The sequence below is a fragment of the Rhinolophus ferrumequinum genome, chromosome 2 (genome assembly GCF_004115265.2).
Source record: "Rhinolophus ferrumequinum isolate MPI-CBG mRhiFer1 chromosome 2, mRhiFer1_v1.p, whole genome shotgun sequence".
Classification (NCBI taxonomy): Eukaryota; Metazoa; Chordata; class Mammalia; order Chiroptera; family Rhinolophidae; genus Rhinolophus; species Rhinolophus ferrumequinum.
In genome coordinates, this window is record NC_046285.1 from 90,382,234 (window position 1) to 90,406,805 (window position 24,572).

The window sequence follows — 24,572 nt, forward strand, 5'->3', positions numbered from 1 at the left end:
GCTCCGCCAAATTCATTGATTACAATGGATGATAGCAAATATTTATTTCCTATTTTATCTTTTCTTCATCTCTTTTCAGTGGCTTTTGTTAATAAAGTATGTATATTTCAGGTATGCTGTGACGTTTTTTCAGCTTTGTTTCTATTTCTAATTAACCAAAGGTAAATTCAGGAAATCACAAGAACCTGACTGCCCACGGCATACATCTTCCTGGAAATTTTTAATACAAAATTCAAGAGATGACATTATAAATTCACCCAAAAAGCCATTAATATCATATTTGCAGAACGTGATCAGTAATTACTACACATTGATTCATAAAATCGATGTAAACTGTGTACCTATTAAGAAGTACTTTTGTACTGCAGCTAACACAAAATATGACTAGAGAGGCTTAAACGAAGAATAATTTCTTTTTCTCACATTAAACCAATGTATGTTAGACAATCAGGACTAGGGGGATATCTTAGCATATAATCCTGCATCCAAATGATTCTTCTTTATGTTCTTTCATTCTTAGGATGTTGGTCTTGGTCCTCATGTAGAATATTTTGTGTTCCTAAGATGCATATTCAGAATGTGAAGAGAGCAGAATGAACAAAAGCAACAATAGCTTGTTTAAGCTGAATCTGTCCTTTTTTTTCCGCAGTACAGTACAGGTTTTCTAAAAACCTCACCTAACAGAATTAAATGATGTCTCATTAAATAGAATTATGTCCCATCACCACCATTAAATGAAAGGTGATTATACTTGGGAGTTAGGTCAGCTGAACAATGGAGTCTGCCTCAATGGTTAATGAAATTATTATCCTAGTAACTGTCTTAGTTGGCTAGGTGTGCCATACCAAAATACCCCAGACTGGCTGACTTGAACAATAGAAATCTATTTTCTCACAGTTCTAGAGGATAAAATTCCAAAAACACAGTGCCAACAGTTTGGGTTTATCATAATGAAAATGATTAGTTGCATAATTCAAACAGAGCTCCTATATATACTGCTAAGCTACTAGCATTCTAACAGGGAACACTGCTATAATAGAATTTTATGCTCCTATGACATGGTTTGTAAAAGTAATTTCATAGCACCCTTTGTACTGTAAGGAAATCACTTCTCACTCTTGTAGACTTAAATAATACTTTTATAATTAATCAAACATAAAGTGATTTGTCTTTTTCTTTTTTTTCTTCTTTACATTTTAACGGGCGAACTGAATCTTACAGAATGTAGGTGGGGAATAGATATCAGAATGTAAGATTTTGTAGTCTAAATACAGTTTTGCAGCAGTGAGAACTCAAAGTCCGCCTTTAGAGATTATATTGACCCCTCAACTTCTCTCTCATACGGTATGCCTTCTACTCCAACACAGTAAAATACTCTCCACTGTTCTTTTTCTTCTTCCCATCCCTTCTCTACTGCCTCCATCCTACAGTCATTCTCTGCAGATCCTACTGGAAATACCCTGGTTCAATATAAAGTTATATTAATGAGTCAAACTGTATATGTTTTGTAATCTAGGAACAGCAAAATTGAGGAAACGTAATACTTATATGAGTGTTGACCTCTAGCAGACACTGAATTTACCTATTGAAACCTGCATTTCACCAGGAAAAGAGACTAATTATACCCTAATATGGAGGACTTCTTAAAGGCTATGAACCTGGAAACACACACTATTCTGTGTTATTCTGCAGTAGATTGAGAACCTCACTTTGTTCGATCACCTCTTAAGAAGACAGAGTTTGTTAGAACAGAGCTGTAGTGTAAAAGGCAGAATTAGATGTGTGTAATGGACCCCTTGTGCAAATGTCTCTAACAATAATTCAATAGGATTAAACCATGTATTTGAAGAATAGAGACAAGCTTATTAATATCCTAATGTATACTGGAAAAATAAATTATTTTATCTATAGAATATTTTATCTTTGCTATGCATTATAGTGTCACTATAACTATATAATGTTAATAAGTAGTTTTTTACATGGTTTCTTAAGTTTTTTCACTGTTTTCTCTCTAATTTGATAATAGTTATTGGATCATAACTACTGCATGGTGTTGACACATTAAATAAGTTTCCTGCACTATAAAGCGCTAAAAGAAAATTAGTAGCTTAAAATCAATTGGGAAGAAGTTACTCTCGCGACTAGTAACAGTGCTCTAGCATATGATTCTATGTCTTACTTGACCTTCTTAAGCTATTTGGGCTTAGGGAGGTTGTACTCAATGGCAAGGGAAAAGAACATGGGATTTTGAAAAGGGTTTTAAAATAACGAATAAGTAAAATTGAGTTTTTGTTGCTGAGTGAGCTTCTTTTCTAGATCATTTAGGTGTGTAGATTGGACTCTATTTAATAAGCTACCAGTTTAAGTTTTGAAATGTTTTCAAACAATAAATAACTATAGACATTAAAGTGTAGGCTTTTTGATAATTCTTTCTTTGCTGCTCTTTAAGAAGATGAGTTTTATTTATCTTTTTATCAATATTATAAAATATACCATTTGTTCTCTGACTAAATCGATACATTAATGAATCAATGAATAAATAAGTTAATGTTGTGCAGTTATAAATAGTCCTATAACTAAATTAATAGATACAAGAAATAATTAATACAATGGGGGAAAAAACTTGAACTGTGTAAATTTTTATATGTTGTGAGAAGACAGAATGTTCTGAATTGGAAAAGTTAGACTTTTTTTTCCTAAAGAAGTATGTGGGTGATGGGGACTAGGAATAGATTAAGTAGAGCCCAGTTTATAAAAATTTACATGAAACAAAGGCAATTTGAATCAGCAATGATAATAGAAAAACAAAAAAGATTAGAATTTGCAACTCCACTAAACCTCCATCTTTCCAAATTACAGTGGAAAATGTGTGTATGTCTACATTATCCAGATTGCTAAATATTTTCCTCATATTCAGAGTAGCAAACAGAGCTACAGATGATTCGGTTGCCTTCTGTAAGGTCGTTTAGGTAGGGAATAGCTAAACCAGGCTACCAGGCATCCAGGAACCAAGAACTGCCTTAATTCCTAACACAAGAACCTTCACATTCCTCTAGTAGGATGAGCTCACCTCGTCCATTGTTCTCTCTTTTAATAATTATTCACTTTTTGTTTCAAATGATGTTGACCATACATTCCATAAGGCTTTGAAAAGAAAGTTCATGGGTTACTTACGTTTTTTTTTTTGTTTTTGTTTTTGTTTTTTGCCCTAATTATGACTTTGTTAGGTCAAGATTTAATGATGTTAAGAGTGATTTATGTTGTTTTTCTTCTTTAGAACAAATGAAATCTGTACGTTAAATTAATATAGGCTTTTTCTCAATGCAAAGTTAAAAAGCTAGTTACCAGTACATTCCTTTCTTTAGATTAACATCTGAAACTCTAAGCAGTAAGGTAAACAATATTATGAGTAAAAGCAGTCTAGGAGCCCTCTATAAATAAGAAAACCAAGACCCCCTCCATCTGTCCTCTACTCTATCCTTTTTCCAGATGATAGCAATTGTTCCCCCTATATGCTGATATTGTATTTTTAGGAAAAAACGACTGAGTACCGTTGACTGTCATATACATGGCCCTGCTATCTATTTTGTGACAGAAAGGATTGCTTAAGATAAGCTCTATCAAAGCAAAATGACCATTTTTCTTTCAGAGGCTGCCCTTCAACATTTAATTGGCTTATTAATAATAGCACTATTCAGCAGATCATCTCATTAAGATACCTAGGGGAACGTTTTTGCAACTAGATTATCTTAAATCGTTCCCCAGGCATTTAAATTGTGTAAATTAGGCACTCTGCAAATGCATTATTGAGATTTTGATGTCTAGGGGAGTATTTGGTAACACCCACTTTAATTTTTTCCTATTCCCTAGGAATAGCAATTAGGGGATTAAAAAGCCTCCTTGTCTAATGTTGAATGGAAAATGAAATTGATTTAAATGGGGGAAATATTATAATTCCCTTTGGTTCCTTATGCCATCAGTCCAACTATCTAAAATGATGCAGCGGTTTTTAATTTATCATGCTAAGAGCTTCAACAAGTAAGAGTTCAATGACTGGTATTTTAGAAGAGAATATCTGCATGTCCTGTGCTTGTCAGGAGGTTTCACCGCAAATGCTCAATTCTCAGAAATAGTATTTTTGGAAGATTACCTGAAGGACATGAAGCCTCTCCATTCCTCTGAAGAATAGATTGTATCCTGAGGTAATGCAGATCTCAGCTGTTGGTTTATTTCCTGGCTCTTTCATTCCCATCTCCACTAGATCCAAAGCAAACGCAACTCTGGATTTCCACAAAAATATTTACTCTCACCAAGAATTTCATAATTACATAGAACTTATTGAATTGTTTGGGTGAGGGGAAGGCTACAGGAGCAGTGCTCTACTGTTTTGTGTAGCTCTTGTTCTTCCCTATGCCTTTGGCTTCCTGCCTTCTTCCTTGTATATGTGTGTATCCACAGTATACAACATATCAAATACGTATGTGCTATGTGTATTTTATTCTGTGTATGTATTTATGTGTGTGTGTGTGCGCACACACACACACACACACACACCGGGGGTGCCAAAAAATGTATACAAGTGGACACTTTGGTCAACGTTGCTCAAGCAGTAGTTCACCATAATCTCAGAAGTATCTGGACGCTGATGGTAACCACTCTGAGCACCTCTTGTAATTGCAGAAGTCAAATGTGACTTGTATTCATCTTCTGTTATTGGTATATATAGAGTATTACAATTTTAATACCGTTTTCCTTTCTTAAAATATGTATACATTTTTTGGCACCCTCTGTATATATACATACATATACATGATATCATGTCATATATTATCTAAATCTACCTCTGGATGGAGATTTTTTTAAGTTTTATTTTTTGATCAATACCTATGAAGTGTTTTTATACTTACTTAAAACAATAAGCCTACCATATCTGTCTTTACACCTCTCAGTGGCTGTGCATCTTTCTGGGTTTTCCAGCATTGTACTTATTTTTGGTTCTAAACTTCTGTGAGGGAATCACGCCTTCTTATTAACTAGGTTTGGATGAATGAAAAGAAGAATGGCGATGGAGTTTGTTTCCATAAGGGTGGTATCACTTCCCTTGAGGAGACCTTCCTGGCCCTTGGACTCTATTGGGTCTCCCTGTTACCTGCTCCCAAAGCACCCTCTGGTTTTTCAAAGAACTTATGTCTTTCTTCTGCGCTGGTTTATAAACTCCAAGATGAGGGTATTGCACATGATTATTCACTATTGTGTTCATAGTTTTATAGCAGCCTCATTACCCTATAAAGAGCTGCATGAATAATTGATGAAGAACCTAATGAAGGATGCGAGGGTTAGGAAAATGGTGGCTATTTGGTACGACTGCCGTAAACATTTGAAAAGTGCACCTACTAGATTCCTTTCTTAACTTCAGTAATACTTTACAACTTAGACATATTACAAACTCTTTGTGCAGTTTTCCAATAGCTTCTTCAGTATACCTCAGAGTACCTTAAATACCTTACAACAGTCCAGTCTAACAGATTAATATATTTATAAGTTTCAAAAAGCAGGGGAAATGCCTCTTGTTTGTATAACTTTAAGTACTTGTGCAAAACCCATGACTTCATTAGAAAGGTGATATCTTCAGTTTTAGATGAAATAAGAGGCCAACCAGTTTCCTTTGTAATAAAACTCCGATGTAACCAAACATAATTAAATAAGAAAAGAGAATCAGAGTATGGTATCAAAACTATGTCTTGTCTTCTTATGAAGGATACCTTATGTCTGTAGTACCATCAGTTTAATGCAATCCTGAATTAACTTCCAGAATTTGTTTTTAGAAAATCCTTAATTGTCACCATAAATTCAGAAAACATCATTACTCTTTATGATCAAAAAATCATTATAAAATATTGGCTTAACATAAGGTAATACTAGGCTGAACTCTGAGGTTTAAAAAGAGCTCTCTATCTATCTATCTACCTATCTACCTATCTCTATGACCAGGCTACAATGTATTTATAATTACACCTCTAGGAAATTGAGATTTGAAATTTTAGTGAAAAATTATTATATATGTAACTCCAGAGAAAATATAATTTCATTTCCATATAGTTATTATGGAAATAGTTTATCCTTGAAAATAGCTGTTTTTGTTAAGTAATTATGATTCCCAAGGCCCTGTAATACCTTTTCCTTATTCTTCCCTCATGAAAACTGACAGAGGCAGCTGCTCCCATCATTTCTGCAATAGAAATGAGGGAAATAAAGCAGAGACGTTAAGACTTACCTGTGTTTAAATGGTTAACATATGGCACAGCCAAATGTTCACATTGTTTAGGGTAGTTTAACTCGTAAAATTATATCTACTTATTTTCCTTTGTTAATTGTAGTCAGTATTTTTCAAATAAAATGCAATTCCAATATATGGTTTAAGATGTTTATTTTGGAAAAGATTCAGATAGGATTTAAGTGTAGAGTGTTCAAGGATAGGATATCATTTCTTATTTTCTTATGCTAATTACCTCCATAACTGGTAATAATTTTCCTGTCTTTTGTTTCATTATGAGTCTAAAATATCATAGTGATAAAAAATGCAAGTGGTAATTTAAATGTATGAAACATATCCAAATTTTATTTGCAGGACACATGAATTTCCCCCCCCCCAACCTCAAACAATAGTGACTGCAATTCTTTGAATGGATACATTAGGCTTTTTCTGTATGTTCTGTTTCATTTTTACTGTTCACATGTTTATTAATAATCAACAAAGTGACCAAACAGCAAACTTATATATGTGAATATTTAAAAAAATCTTAATGGAGGTGAATTATCAATTACTGAATCATCAAAGATTAATTATGAAATCACTCTTTAGCAAATATAAAAAACATTTACATTTTTAATAGAAATAGCTTAGAAATGACTTCACTGATATAGCAACTTCATATATCCCTGTGGGTGAGAAAATATCCTTTCTTCATATTTTTAAAACCACCTATTCCATCTGAAGATAAATTATTTTTTTAAATCACAACTTTAATATGTGGATATTTACAAAAAATGTTTTTATTGCCTTTACAGAAAGATAAAGAAGACCAATGGCTAGAGAAAAAAGTGCAAGGAAATAAAGACCACATTATTTTGGAGCATCTACAGTGGACCATGGGGTATGAAGTTCAAATTACAGCTGCCAACAGATTGGGCTATTCAGAACCAACAGTCTATGAATTCAGCATGCCACCAAAGCCCAACATTATTAAAGGTAAGAAAAACTGTATGCTTTCTTAGGCTGAAAATGAAGGTGGTATCATTCTTATAACCTCTCTGAATGGTTTCTTCAGTTTTAAAACATAATTTTAAAAAAGAACAAGCGTAAATTCTAGATTCTAGTAATGAATAACCTGTGTTACTTGAGATTTCTTATTTGCTCCTGCCATGGTGAATTGGTTAATTTATAAATACATTTAGATAACTTTACTGGTTAAAGTAGTAGGGAGAGGATAAGCAGAGGGCGAGGATAGAAGGTGAAAGTGACCATTGAATAGCAACATGAGAACCTTCTGTTGAGACCAGAAACTTTGCAAAGAAGACAACTTCTCTTCCAAACATTTGGGGGTTGATCCTCCACTTCTGGGAAGATGTGGCCAAAAATGACAAGCCCATTCATTTCTGACCAAGCAAGTTGATTTTGCAAACATAAAATCAATTACACAGTGAGGCAGAAACAGCCACAGAGGTAAACCCAGAAAGAACTGTAATTAGAGTTCCAAGGAGACTCAACGTTGCAGGACATTGTGCATCTGTGTTCCCAGCACAGGGAGGATTCTACCTTTATTAAGTAACAGTGTTGATGTCATTCCATGCTACTGCTATTATAAAAGTCCACTGCAGGGATATGAAAATAGTGTTCAGATACATGCCATAGAGGTAAAGATGAAAGAAGTTATCTTGATGCATAGTCATATTTAACTGTTAGTGCGTTGTCATCTTAGACATATTTTAACATTTATTGTTTTTTTTAAATATCATATTTAATATTTTGTTTAATTTAATATTTACTGGAAAATTTTATATATATATGTATATAATATATAATATATACATATATAATATATGTACTCTTTATATATATATATATGTGTGTGGAAAGAAATGAGAACAGCATATTCATAATTATGGCCTAATTAAGTCATATTATAATAGAGTATCAATATTGTTAACGTTTTTGAGACTGGAAAAAAAAATTTGTCAATTCAGTCATGCTATTTAACCCTCTTGTAATTTCAAATTGATATGAATCTCACTCTTATGATTTTGTTATATTGTACATCAGTTTTGTAAAATTGAAAGCAGATTTATACAATTAATCTTTCTATTAAAAAATAATTACTATTCGTTATGTGGCTTAAAAGTACTTGATATTATGGCTTCGTATCTCTAATATTAATAAGTACTACCAATTATAATTTGAAATTAGGAAGGTGAGGGCATCTAAAAATAACATGAATATCTTATATTGTAATGGCCTTTTCTGCATTTATTATCTCATTTTATTCTTGAATCTGAGTTGAACAACAAAGAGTTATCCTCATTTTACAGATATGATTTTGAGAGTTTAAAGAATTTATCCAAGGTCAGGCTACTTTTAAGTCATGACAAACCTAATCCCCTTACAGGTGGCACACCTAAAGAAGAAGAATGGTTGAATGCACTATCAAGTTCACTGCCCCTAAGAGTTTGAAAAATCAATAACTGCCTCTAAAATTATAATGTATTATGTTTGTAGTAATTATCCTTTATATAGACATCGAGAATATGATATAAAATTATGATTCTTAATCTAAGTCAGTATCTTCAAAGGAAGATTGCAACAGTGCACTACATCCTCCTAAATCTTTAACTCATATTTGGAGGAAATAATTATTTTTATCAGGATAAAAAAAAATGTTTTATGAAGGAGAAGGCAACATTCTAATAACATTTTATAGATAAAACACAAACTGTAAGAAAAATAAATATCAGGCAGGTTACTTTATGTTATACTCCCAGAGTCCCTGCTGTTTTTATAGGCAATTGTTATTAATAAAAACCAACAATAAGTAGTCACAAAAAGGTAAATAAGTAAATGAAAAATTATATATATAAATATACATATAGTGACAAAAAGATAAATAAATAAAAAATTATATATATATATATATATATATATATATATATATATATATATATGTATATATGTCTTGACCACCGTGAATAATGCTGCAGTGAACATAAGGGTACATATATGTTTACAGATAAATGTTTTCAGATATTTGGGGTAGGTACTCAGAAGAGTGTTGCTGAGTCATATGATAATTATATTCTTAATTTTTTGAGGAACCTGCATACTGTTTTTCATAGTGGCTGTACCAAATTAGTATCTTATATGGAAGAAATCTCTGAGAGGAGGAAGAAATCAATCCATTTTAGGAACTGGGAAGAGCATGGCTAGAAAAGAACCTGGAGGTGTGTGAACAAAGATAAGGATAGAGAGGGACCTGCAACCCAGACGATCGAAGATATTTTTAAAACTATGTAAATATTTTTATAACAAATCATAAAACCAGTAAGAAATTGTTTGCAGCAGGGAAGTGATATGAATAGGTAGGCATTATAGACAGATTACTCTTGCTCATATGGGTAAAAGCAGGATATGGGTGAATAAGAATGCTTGAAAAAAATGATAGCAGTAGAAAAAGGAAACGATGAATACTTTCCAGACACACTACAGATACAGATTAACCCACTTGTGTAACAGATTGGATTCAGTAGACATTGATGATTTTTGAGTGTCTCATTTGGAGAACTAGAATGTCATTGGCATCGTTTCTCAGGATGAAGAATTTGGGATTTAGAGAATGAGGGTTAACATAAGATCAGTTAGGTATTTATTAAGTTTGAAATGTCAAATAGTAGTTAGATGTGTGCATGGAGATGAAAAATCCATGGTCTGGAAACATATATTACGATGTTGTCAACTTTACCAGGTGAATGATATTTGAAGCTGGGGGTAAGGACAAAACCACACAAAAAGTTAAAGCCTAAGCTCTATGAAAAGGAGTTGATGACTGCAATACTCACAGATGCTTCCTCCGGTACTTTGAAGGGTGATTGGCACAGCACAGATGTTCAAGGAGTGCTTGTTGAGTTCCGGAAGTGCAGAGGGTTCTTCAGAACTGTGTCCTAAGAAACTATAATATCATACAGGAAGAGAAAACCACACCACCACCACCCCTCCAATGAGACTAAGATATAGAGTTCTTGGAAAAACACAACATTTTAGTATTTGGGAAGTTAAGAGAGAGTCACATTTCAAGACAGAGAGGTAGAAATCGCATTTGACACTTCAAATGCTGCTGAGAGATCAATGAAACTTAATCAAAAAAGATGTGAAGTGTCCTTATTACATCCAGCTTTACTGAAGTGGTTGGGAGAGAAATTAAGGAGGAATGAATGGGCTCAAGAATGTGTGTGAAGTTAGGAGGGTTAGACTCCGTGCTTATTTAATGCTTTCAAGAAGCCTTGCTATGAAGGTGAGCAGAGGAAAAAAAAACTTTCAATGTTATAAGGACTTTTATGATGAAAAAGGTTAGAACATGTCTCACAGCTGAAGACACAGGTAAAATAGCGAAGGGGAAGGCAGACATACAGAAATAAAGACAAAGCCACCTGAGAAGGTAGGAGACAGAATTCATCCCCTCTAAAGTGTGCAGCTGATACAAAGCCAGAGCAGCTTACTGGAAATGGGAAAAATATATATATGAAGTATTTATTGTATCTATAAAAATGTCACAGCATAATGTCAAATTTACCGTACTGAATCCACTGACTACTTAGGCCTCATGGGAAGCCACATCAAACATGTGCCCTTATAGTTCAAGAATTGTTTGATTTAGCTCTAGAAGGTTTCTTGGGACCAAGCTTAAAGGCTGTGATGGATGATGGTGAATTGGGGAGCCTATAAAGCCACAAATACTCTATGGAATTAAAAATATGTATTGGCAAAATAAGAAAAAATGATCTTTATATGCTTTCATCATAATTACTCTTATACAGTTTCTTAGTCCACTTTTATATATATATGACCAATTGAAACTTATATCTAAAATAAATTATAATAAATGAGCAGATACTGTCTTTTTATTGAATTTGAGAAGATACAGATTTTAAAAGTTAATTTAGTGTGTTTTTTTCTGTTTATTTTTGTTTTGTTTTGTTTGTATACCATGCATTATAGACTGTTCAGGTCAAGTTTATAGACTTTTGAATTAAAAAAAACAATTACTTATGTGCATTCAGGTATATTTAACTTTTTGTAAGCAATAGGATAAAACTAGAGTACATTTATTTGTTGGACTGAAGAACTATTTTTTTTAAACATGTTCATCTTCCTTTCATATATTCTATTGATAATGTGACTTTTCTATATATGTATCTCACTGGATCCTATATTTCTCCACTAGTATATGATTCTGATTAAAAAAGTTTTGTGATTAATATTTTCTCACTTTAACTAAAGATATATTTATTGTGAAAGATGTGTTTCTTGATATTCTTAGAAATAGAGAGTGCAAATTCATGATCATGTTCCCTTTAAGAAAGTTCAACAGCTTAATTCAATCTCATTTTATTTTAGAAACAATGAGACTGTAAGATAGTTATGACAAATTAATTCTTACTAAAATGATTAAAAACTATCTATAGAACTAGAAGCTGTTAAAATGGCATTTATTGATTCGTTCTCTATTTTAATGACTAAAAATACTACTGACTTGGTGGATTGAATGTACTCTAATGTTTCAAAAAGTCCTTGTAAATAAATTTAGTTTGAAAAACATTTTCCACCATTTCTTTTGACTTACAACACATTTAATATTGTTTGTTTTAACCAAAGAAAAACTTTAGTATCTTTTAGTAATTGCTTACTTTATCTTCTCTTGTTACTATGAATTGAAGATATATCCAATTTAACATTGACTATCAATATAATTTAGTGACAAATAATTCCAGTCATGCTTTCTTAAGATTTGATGGTAAAATAATTATATCATGTGAAATCAAGCACGTAATACATCCATGAGAGTTCTTCTAATTTAACAAGCTGACAAAAAACAATGTAAATCACCACCAATAAGTAAATTGCTAATTTTTTTCAGTTAATTTGTATTTTCAGGGGCTTTAATGAAATGTAGAATAAAATGATGTTGATGACATTCACTCTAGTTCCAAGCAACACTTATACCCTTTCATCTCTAATAATTTTACATGAATAATTCAACATGAACAGAAAACACAACATTCAAGTGCATGGCTAATAGTAAAATGTTTTCTTAAGGTTAAGTTTATCATCTTTTTAGAATATAAAATAGAGAAATTCTAAAACAACGGTGAAATTGAAATTCAGTTATTTGTGGAAAACTTCATTTTAAATATATGTGGAATCTCAGTCAAATCTGAATATAAATACTGAATGCAAAACAGCATTTCTTTGCTTTAGCACGTAATGAAAAAAGTGAGTCTATAAATTATTTTTGTGATCTTTTATTCTCAAAATTATTTTCAATGAGGATCAATGACATATGTCCAAAATGGGCTTCTGTTAATTGAATTACTGCTCCTTTCTTCTCTTCTAAGTTCCAAATTTTCATTGTGTGAAAATGTAATTTTCACTTATATTTGTTGGTAGTGCATTCATCATTAAAAATATACCTACTTTATTAAATATGTCTTCTAAGAAATTATAGTAGCAAAAAAAAACTATCAGTAAACATGGCAAAATATGCTGAGCTCATATTTAAAGTACAGTTTGAATTGGCCAGTAGCACAGTGGAATGACTGGTGACTTTTTTCCTATAAGTTGTATATTCATTATAGAATAGTTAAGATGTTCACATTTGAACAATCAATGGTAGGACCAATGCCTGAGTTACATGAAATAAACATCATTAATGTTGAGCCTCGGTTATGTTTTTAGTATGTTGCAACTGTTTAGAAATGTTTTAGACACATTTTTGTCATTCTTTGTCTTTTATCAAAATAATTGGTAATGGTTTGTGTAAATCTTGAATTAATTATTTTCTCTTTTTTTCTTTCCTACTGTCACTTTTTTCTTTTCCTTTATTTTCATATTTTTAACTCTGCTCTTTTTTCCTTAATTATTTTATTCTTATTCTATTTTCAAAAACAATTTTCATCATGCAGATAAATGCTGTGAAGCGAATAAAGGCGAAAATGGAAGCCAGTCATGGCAGCTGAATGCTGCTGGGTTTTCTTTCATTATAGCCATAAGTTTGTCTTGCATGTTTTAATGTTGTTGTTGTATCATAACATATTTCTTTTTATGCCCTGCACATTTATAAGGCTAATCTGAAATTATAATAAAATATTTTCTGAGGTCCAACTAATCATGCATGTACCGATAAACAATTAGCCTATTTTCCCTTTTCCCATATTGTCAACCTATAAAGTAGATACTTTTTCAGAAAACCACTGAAAGGAATTAAATTAGTATCATTTCTTCTTAGGTACCAGTTCACTGCATAACCTGCTTCATTCTAAGGTTTCCTTTAATTTCTAAATTTGACCTTGTTATCATGTTGCTTTACGTGGAACTTAAGCATTTAGTAAATCTAATCTTTTTTCATTTGTTTATTTTGCAAATATAACTCAATATCCATGGCCATACTTTGTATAACTAGCAATTTTACTATGTACAATTGTGGATCTTTCATATTGTTACACTTTTAAAAGTAAGTTTCTACTTAAATAATTTTATAATATTTCATGGTATTTACCATTTATATAAAACATAGACCTGATCATTTCTATTACATTACATGTGTATCCTTATTGTGTTGCCTCTTTTCCTTTTATTGGTCTTAAATTTCATAAGGAATAGAAGTGAAACAGTTTCTTCTTTTAAATTTGAACATAAATGAAAAAAATCCAGACTTTTTTTTCATTAAGTAAAATATCGCTATGTAATTGTCCCACAGTAAATGATTAAATTTGAATATATTTTTAAAAGTTGCACCCTGTTCAATGAACTTGTATTGTGTTTTGAGCTGGCATGAAGTATTCATGTTCTAATAATATACATATTTATTATATTTTCTTGGCCACCTAAGAGTTGTTATTTTGCAAGGATCAGAAAGAGAAGTAATTATTTTAGGAAAGCTTTTATAGGAATCTGGGTTTGAGGGAGTAGCATGACATGATTTTCACTTTTTCATTTTCATTCATTATAAAATAAGAAAAGGGTATTTTGTGTTTTTCACTCCCAACTACACCCTAGCAAGTGATTCTCATGACTATTCAGGACAATTAGGAATCAATCAGATTTATATATAGTCACAAGAATGACCATAACTTATATAGTAAATCAAATTACTGGGTTTGGATTTTGAGGTTCATTCATCAAAAACTATTTTGTTGCATGAAAGCATTCTCTGTTTCTCTTTAAAGAATACCTACAGATCCTATCATGTACGGTTTGAAGCTAGATGAGCTTGTCTTTAATAGTCTGTTTTCTTTAATTTATCTTTTCTCAATTATTTGCTGTTCACTGCTGCCCTTCTTTGTTCTGACGCAGCAGCAGAGCTGTAGAATGTACAAGTGACCCATCCACAGATTAAACACACTTTTACTTCTCTCATGTTGAGACAAAGGGATTTCCCAATTCATGCATTATGGGAATCTAACCTATTTATCAGCAATATTCTGTTTTTAAAACCACCATAGTCAATGGTCTTTTATTAAATAATTAGTTATAAATCATATTATAGTCCACAATGCCTGAGTTTGAATAAGATATGTAGATATGTTGAATATTAATCTGTAGAAAGTGCTTGGGGACATAAAGGAGTTCTAATAACATTTCCAGGAACAATCTTTTTCATTCATTATAACTTGACTGGATCTTTCCTATAAGTTATAAATATTCCACAAGAAAATCGTGTAGAAATGATCTTGACTTAGTATATGATTACAAAATACTTTTGTGAAGAACATGGAATATGTCTTTATAAGATAACAGAGTTGATTTTTTTTGACATTTTATATTCTATAACTCAAAGTCACCAACAGTGATATGAAGAACACTCAAAGCTAGGTATGCATGACACCTAGACTGACATTTTGACAGTTCAGAAAAGAAAGTTAAAATTTTATCTCAGTAGAATTATTTCCATTGTAATGCGTTGTTCATTTAACATCTCAGTATGGATCAAGTGTTAATCCTGAAATCAATAAGCCATCATTTGGCCAAATTTTATTCTTAGATGGATACTGATTTTACAGCTCTAGGTTATGCAAATATTCTTTAAAAATATTCTCAGACATCTTAAAATATAGGTTCTGTGCTTTGCCTTACTTCTATAAAAAATTGAAAACCACAGAACTGTAAACAAGGCAGCGATCGCGTTTCAAGAAATGAGACCTTAGAACTTGTAAAGTATCTTCTTTGATTATAAAAAAAATCTTAATAATATGTGTTACTGAGTTATCTTTTTCATACCTGAACTTTATTTTTGTCATATGCATCCATAAAATCTGACAGTTTTTGTCAAATTAACATATGTCTACAGGTCTACATAAATGTGATTGTTGGTAAGCAAGACATAAAATTCAACTTACTTTAAGTCTCTCTGTAGTATCATCCAATGATTTTTTTTCATCCAATTGATTTTTAAATAAAATTTTGCATTGGAAATGTATAAATATGAACTTGTATGTAAGGTGAGTTATGTGTTAATCACTATATATAATCAGAAATATGTGCATTTGTCTATTATGTGTATATCATATCTTTAATTGTTAAACCATTTCAAAAGTTTGTTTTATTATTATACCTGTTACAAAGCTAGGTTGATGTCTTATGAGTGATTACCATTATCTGTATGTGGAGTATCAGGATAAATTTTTTATGTAAACCTGAATATTTTCTTTTAATCTTTCCAACTCTTTCCATGTGTGTCTTTTCTCCATTTATTATTCAATCTCACTGGTCTCTCTACCCTTATCCAAACTCAATAATTACTTTACAAATAATTATGAGGCCCACCAGTACCATGTTTCAGATATGCTAACAGTATATACCTAGGAGGTAGCAGTAAATTCTTCTTTCCTATGCAAATTTTCTTACATGGGAAAATTTTAAGGAAATTGCTATTTTTTATCCTCTCCTAATACTGTTGTTCACTGACAATAAGTGTATTGTATGAAATCTACATTCATATTCTCTCCAAAACCATTATGCAATTGCACATACCGGGGGTGCCAAAAAAATTTATAGAAGTGGACACTTTAGTCAATGTTGCTCAAGCAGTAGTTTGTCATAATCAGAAGTGTCTGGATGCTGATGGTAACCACTCTGAGAACCTCTTGTAATTGCAGAAGTCAAATGTGACTTGTATTCATCTTTTGTTATTGGTATATATTGAGTTTATAATACTAATAGTTTTCTCCTTTCTTAAAATGTGTATATATATTTTTTGGCACCCTCTGTATATACATTCATACTCATAGATATGGACAAGATTGAAATTTTTAATTGCTTGTTTTATTTTTCTTAAAATGTGTTTGCTTTTTTATTTAACCTAAAGTATCTTGTGTTTAATGTTTTTAAATGTATAAATATATATAAATATAGATTCTAGACATTGGATTCACATTATATATATATATATAACTTCAGTTATATATATGTGTGTGTGTGTGTGTATAAAACACGTAATTGGTCAAATAATTTCATTGCAAATTTCACTTTTTAAATATTCAGTTCTTTTAAAAAAACAATTAAAATTACAAGTATTCAAGCATTTACAAGTATTCAGGGACTATACAATTTGGGTCCATTTGGAAACCATCATAATTTAATTCAAATATTTTCTATATAAGATTGCCCATTTATTGTATTTAATTTAAGTTAAAACTAAAATAAGCAAAATTCACAATATTTTTAAGTTTGGATTGTTGGATTTATGATTATTCATTTTTATTCAACAATTTATAGTGGCAGGATAGAATTAAGCCATGTACTTTTGGATCCCCTGAATTCCATCAGATACATGAAGTTTTTATTTTTATTATTTATTAGTATGGTATACGTACCCTAAGAATGGAGAGTAGAATTTAAAATTAAAAATGATTTTAGTGTTTCAAGATGGATATTTATATCACTAATACAATAATTCAGTATGTTTTGGTCTAGATTTCAAGAATAGTTAGCTGATATTATGTATAATATTTTCAGTTTATAGTAGTTAATAAAAATCTATAGTCATATAAAGAAAATTCCAATCTCTGGTTTTGGATTTATCAGCAGGTTTAAGAACTTAAAATAATCTAAATTAAGTATTCTAATTTATAATTTTCTTTAGTCCTTACCAATTGTGTGACTACACTTGAATAAAGGTATAGGATCATTAAATCCATACCTAAATTTATCACTTTACGCATTTTATTATGGTTTAAATCTCTGGTTCTTTCATTCTCCTTCCATTTTTTTTGTTTCTAATATTGCCAACCTGTCCCTTCCTTTCTCTGTTTTCTGGCCATGAAAAAATAGGATGAATTTTTTTATTCCTTTTCAGTTAATCAAGGATAAATTTTAAAATGCCTGTATTTGTGGTATAGATGTATGTCATAAAACCTGTACCAAGGCTGATGCATTGAGTGGGTGGCTCAAATTTATATATTTCAAATAATTGGAGATACAAATATTCTACAAATAGCTCTAGAACTGATTTTAATATAAATTGAAACTTCCAAATTAGCTGACTATGTGATTTAAAATAAAGAGTATTATTAATAACTATTAATACTTGATTATTAATAGTGATTAGAATTCAGAAGGTATTATCAGAGTAAGTTTTAGGTCTTAATTAAAGAAGAACATTTTTCTAACATCTTATTAACATGTTCTCTTCTAAATTGTCATCTAAATTGGAGTAATATTCTAGGGTTCACATTTTTAACTTTTAAATATAAAGTTGTAGTATTCTCTCTTTTCAGTTTATTATACTTAAGAAGTTGATAAAATATCAAGATTATAAAAGTATATAAGTAACATCTCAATTTTTGTGTTAGGCAAATGATTTGGTAACTTGAATTGAATTGCTCTGAAATAGAACAGAGAGATGTGAGTTTAATATCAATGCTTTATTTTCTAAACATTATACCTTTCATTTTGTTATCTAAGATTATGAACCAGAGAAAGAACTCTGGTAGTATTCTCCCCTCCCAAGTGGTTATTAAATATTTTCAAAGCCTAAAATATCTGTTCCTAAATGTTACCAAAAGAGTGTTCTGTTACATCAGTTTTAGCTACAATTATGCAAAATTGAAATTTCAAAAAAAAAAAAAAAAATCCAAGGAAAACACATAACATATATTCAAGAGTTCTGTTAGTATGTCTGAGATTACCAGAACTGTAAACTGGTGTCCTTATGTCTTTTTTGGTATCTTTATTTTACCTACTTTTTAAAGACCTATTCATTCAAGTGGAGCTAATTTATAGTAAATGTGAACTAATCTAATGTTGGCTGTATTAAGCTTAGGTATATTGCAAAATTTCTTAATTTGTGTATGTTCAAGTTAAATTCAGTAATTCCATTTTAAGTGGTGAAAATATAAAGTTACACATTGCAAGCATTGCATAATATTAAGAAGTAGCATCATTTAAAAAAAATCTGCCATATTTCTAAAAAATTCTATGGATGTACTAGTCACTATGAAATCGATCTTCCAGCTAATCTTTTTTTTTCCTAAAAGCAAGCAATTAAAAATTATTGTTTTAAATAACATTCACAATTCATGAACTTCTTTCAAGAATATTTTTATCTCACATCTTACATTGATTTTATGTATAACATTTCTGTTTTAAAGTGAATATTTCTGATTATTTTAATTGCATTTGTTTTCATCATAGTTTGCTTGAAAAAAAATGTATGTTATAAACTTATTGTGTTCAATATCATCTATTATTTAAAAACCCCAACGTAATATTCAGCACTATGTGTAATCCTATGCATGACTTTCATAGTATATTAAATGTCATTTTATTTTCTGTATTTCTGTGTCTCCATTGTTGTAATAAAGAAAACTGAGGAAAAGCTTTGTTATATGTGTTTTCTTTATTACTGTTATGAACCTTTTCTGTCCTTGTGTGTGTTTCATTTCTAACTTGGTCAAATCCTGTATTTCAATGTAATAAATGTATAATTACTGAGTGATTTCTCTCTTGGATGAAATAACAGATCATCAGCAGACTCATATTGTAAAAACAATTTAGAAACAATAACAAATACTGTTACTTCCATAGTAACCTAGTTCTAGGGTCTTCTTAGAAATTTTATTACTAGTGGGAGCCCAAAATAGTTAGATAACAATAAAACGCTTGGATACAGCTAATAAGGTCCATAATGCTGAGTAGTCTTCATTGCTAGGCAAGTGTTTATAAAAGCAGGCATAAATGCTTAGAGTGATTTTTCTCCAATTACTTGTTTAATATAGTATTGTAACTCAGTTTCAGCACCATGAGAATAAAGTTGTAGAAAATCATTAAGCTTCTTCGCTTATCCACAGCTAAGGTATGAAGCAAAAATTACTTTGGGAGTTCGCAAATAATAACAAAAATACAAAACAGAGTACATTTTGTTTTTTAACATGTACTGTGTCACACAGTATGCAGAATGGGTTAAGTGAAATAGTCACTCTTCATAAAATCCCTCTGAATTATTTATCCTATAATTCGATTGACAATAGTGAGGCCTAAAGAAGTAGAATGATTTTTTATAGTAAAGAGCCACAATTAGAACCCCAATCCAGTGCTCTTAATAGAACATTATATTATTTTTTTTTGTTTTAGCACTGGACCTGGATTGAAATAATTCTTTAATATGTAAATTACTTAATTAGTTTTTATAAAGTTAAAAAAATACAATTTCTACCTTAGATGTGAATATATAACTCATAAAAGCACAGTCAAGTGTTGCATTAAAAATAAAATAGTGTAGAAATTTCAGAAGAGAAAATGTTCAATGTTAAGATTTGTGTTATTTTAAGGCTCACTTAATCTTTCTTATTCTAGAACAGCCCATTTCCAAATATATATATCTTAATGTATATACCACCCATTAAAACATCTTGAATGCATTTCAAAATGAAAATTTGAATATAATGTCTATATTTTGTTTTAAAGTTTGAACTTCTTTCAATTGATACAATAGTTGTAGAAGTTTTGTACATCTGAGAGAGAGAGAGATAAGTTGTTTTTCTTTGTTCTTGTTTTTTTATTTTTTTCTTGATGCCCCATGACAATGAAATGATTCCGATGGGAAGTGTCTGGGATTTTTTTAACATTTTTACAGTGACTGTCACTTTTACAGTACCTTTACATTACTTTATTGTTTGAGCCACTGTGAAGAAACTAAAGAGATTTGAGAAAACCTATTCTAATTAAACACCATTGCTTTATTGTATCAAGAAACTGAAGATCAGAGAAGCCAAGTAATTAGTCATTGACATAGTAAAGCAACTTGAAATCTCAGTTTTCTTCTTTGTTTTATAAGATTACAGAATCAAAGATGACATAGCTAAGTCTCTATTCTATATGTATATAGCATTATGTCTTTGATCTAGTTCCTTTGATTGCTTCTTGATTGGCCAATAGAGAAAACTATGTAGCAAAATAAACGCCATGTATTAACCAACCTCAATTCCGTCCACAAATCAGGTACTTCTGTTAGTCGGTTATTCTTTCTCACTTCAGAGAAAGAATGTATATACAGGTGCTTCGCCATGATCAGTGTAGTAAACTCTGAGTTTATAGTCTTAAAAAATATTAAATTTTATCACTTTCTGATTTCTACACATTTTCTGAAAACACCTTATAAAATGACTTATTTACATGGTTGGAGAAATAGTTTGTTTTTTTTCCTTTTACATTAAATAATATTTTTACTTACTGTCTAAAAAAACTAAATATTTCATCATCCTTATCATTTTTAGAAATCAAAATAAACAGCTTCAACACATCATTTGCATAGTGGATCTTGCTTCTTTACTGATTTCTCAGTTATCACAAAGAAAAATATAAAAATATTGAAAAATCTTATTAAAATATAGGCTTATTTTCTGTTTAAATACGGGTAAAACCAAAGTAAAATTCATCTCTTCAAACTAGCATTTCTGTTTTGAAGAATCCATTAAAAACAAACTTCAATTTGCCATTGTTTGCTAATGTATCTAATTTCACAAAGGCTGAAAAGTAGGTATGTATATTATATTGAGAGTTAAACACAAAACTCCCTGATGCTCTTGAAAATTGACATGAAATATTGATTATAAATGGCTCGACATGTTTGGAATGTTTAGTTTTAATAATATAGCTTGATTTTTTTTTTGTTATATCCAAAATGAAGAAATTGAAGTCTCTAAGACTCAATACAGTGACTGTCTGAAGTTGAAAAATTTGCAAAACTTACTATGTTATAAATTCCTTGGAAAATAATGATTGCATCCATATATTTGTTCACATTTTTCATTTATTGTCTTATACATTTAGAGACTTTGAAGGTATGTATATTTACGAATTTTATAAAAAATAGATTAAACCGTTTGGAATTTCATCAAGCAATTTGCAAAATATCGATTGTAGTTTAATCTTATATGGTATGATTGTTTTATAATATAGTCTTTAAAAAATAGTATTTTCTGTTTATGTCAAGAAAACGTATTTTCTATTTTCTATATATGGGACAGCATTTTAATATTAACAGAAAAATGAAATTGGTCAGGTATGGTTGAACCAAAGAACTGAAATTTAAATTATTTAATTATTTAACAGTGGTCAATATCTATTTTGATCATATTCATTATATATTTTAGAAGTTCCTTTTCCTACTAGCCAATAAAAACCTTCATTATCTTATGGAAAATAACTAAGTTACCCTACCAAAGCAAACTGAACACATACATAGAGTTTAACTACATATGGAGACCGTATAGAGTTATTAATGTAAAAATAAACTTCAAAAGTAGCAGTTTGAATAGATAACTATGACATATGAAATATTTTATATCTCTTTATCCCATTTCAAAGAGGTTTTGTGGCAAGTGGTCTCTATTCTAACATACTTATCAATTTAAAATGTCAGTGTAGAGAAGAGCATAGATATTCTGTTGTGCACAGATTCTAGGTATTTCACAATTTTTCTTCATTTTTAGTAACAAGATTTGTCACAACATGTAAAAATATGTATTTCTAAAGTTTTCAGTTATTTGAAACATTTATCAGGATTGTTGTTATCTATTCATTTTCTAGTTAATTTTCTTTTCAAAATTAACACAGCTTAGTTTCTTCAATTCCCTTTCTTATGTTAAAATACATTACTTTAAATCATACTCAGAGTTCGACATGTTTCTATCAACATTCCCATAGAAGAATAATAACTATATTTTAGATTGTTTACTTTTTACAGGGAATTGTTTTTTTAAAAAAATAGATATTGAAACCTTTGGAGGAATTGAGTAGATATTTTAAAAAATGGTGAAATTGATGGATCACTTGAAACGTCATTGCATTTAAAAGTGTATAGATCAAATGTATGGTGATGGAAGGGGAGCTGACTCTGGGTGGTAAACACACAGTGTGATTTATGGATGATGTGATACAGAATTGCACACCTGAAATCTATGTAATTTTACTAACAATTGTCACCCCAATAAATTAAAAATAAATTAAAAAAAAAAAAAGAAACTGTGAAGCCTCTAGAAGAAAATATTGGTATTTATATAATCTTTCTTCTATTTAAATATAACATGGAGGAACAACATTTAAATGAAACAATTTAAAGCTTTGGCTACATAAAGGTTAAAATTTCTTTTCTACAAAATACTCAGCCAACAACAAACTGGGAAATTTATGTGCAACATATATGTCAAAGGATTCATATATATAAAGTTCTTACATGTGAAAAAAAATAATGTTTTAATGAGTCAAGGACATTAGTGAAAGTTAATCCTCAAAAGAAAGATATAAATAAGAACAAAACTGTTAACATATATTTAACCTCACTAATCACAAATAAATGCTAATAAATATTGAAAAAAAAATAAGTGTATAGAATAATTATATATAATTATAAATACCTTTATATCATATCAATTTATAGTAGTATTTGACACCATGTCTATTTTTAAAATATATTAATGGGCATTAATTACCTAATGTTAATTCAATCACTAGTCACATATAAAAGTTAGAGTCTGACTAATTACTTCCTTCTTCAACCCAAACATCAAGCAAGGGTTACATGTCTGTATGCATCTTGGAAATGGAGATGAGACAGAAGACAGGGAAGACTGGATAGATAACCCCTAAGCCTCCACTAGCTCCCTACTGGCCATTGCAACACCTTCTCCTTTCCTGTTTATCTCTAATAACTCCCTATCCTCTTTGTTTAAAGATCATTCCTCTTAGGTTTCATGAGTGGTGATGTTAGTCTATATTTATTTTTGGTTGATTTATGTTTGTTTATTCATTTTCAAGGTCTATCCTCTTTGACATCATTTATCAATTAACCCATCCCTCCCAATCACCCAATATCTTATCTCTGAAATACATATATGTCTGCTAATTTCAGAATATATATTTTCATATGTCTCCATCTTCACTCACACCATGTTCTGACTGTAATGGACTTCTCTTATCACATGGAAAGCTCTTTCTTCTTCTTGAACACCATCTCAAACATTATCTTCACCAAATCTTCCTTGACCACTAACAACTTACTTAGATGCTTCTCCCACCTATCTGCTCAGGTCACATTATTTTTTACGAGGAAAGCAATCAATTACACTGCTTTCCAGTTTTAAATTACATGTCATACTCACCCCTCCCAATATATTATGAGCCCCCAGAGAAGAAAGCATTTTGCCTTTTTCTTATTTCATCTTCACAACTACTTGTTACTAAACTACTTGTTACTAAATTGTTACTTGTTCACAAATCTTGTTACTAAAAATAAACAACTCAGTAGAGTTGTTTAACAACATTATGTTAAATTAAAGGATGATCACATATTTTTTACCAACTTGGGAAAAAATCATTTTTCATAATATCAAAGTACTAGAGGATTTTTTGAAAAACTATATAATCTATAATTCTGCCTTTGTTAACAAGCATATATAGGAAAAGACAGTCAGAAAAAGTATAGTTTTACAATTAATTATAAATGACGTTTACATAATATACATGTTTACAATTCCCTTCCCATTAGTAAACCAAATGTCTTCAATTAGCTACTTTTTCTTGCCCAAAATCATGTTTAGTGTTAAAAAAAGAAGCCTGGTTTATCAATGTTGCCTCCCTCAATACTCAACACCTTCTCCTAAATAATACCTCTTCGCTGGGAGAAGTGATTTGGAGTAAAATTTTGGATTGCCATTGAGTTTATATCAAAAAACAATTTATTATACATGTAACAGAACCTTTTGACAGAACGATCAAAATGACTAGAGAACCGAGACACAGTCGTAAGGAA

At 30.4% G+C, this 24,572-nt stretch overlaps 1 protein-coding gene across 2 annotated transcripts in view; it reads left to right on the plus strand.

Annotated features, from left to right (window-relative positions):
* NCAM2 (neural cell adhesion molecule 2) overlaps positions 1-24,572 on the plus strand; it is a 457,120-nt gene that overhangs the window by 408,644 nt on the left and 23,904 nt on the right. The window contains exons 15-16 of one of the 2 annotated variants that reach the window (XM_033135550.1): positions 7,069-7,249; positions 13,228-16,397. In XM_033135550.1, the coding sequence (XP_032991441.1) occupies positions 7,069-7,249; positions 13,228-13,334 (288 nt within the window). In that variant the 3' untranslated portion in view covers positions 13,335-16,397. Of the gene's footprint in view, positions 1-7,068; positions 7,250-13,227; positions 16,398-24,572 lie in introns of those variants that run through there. The other variant, XM_033135548.1, reaches the window with a different exon arrangement.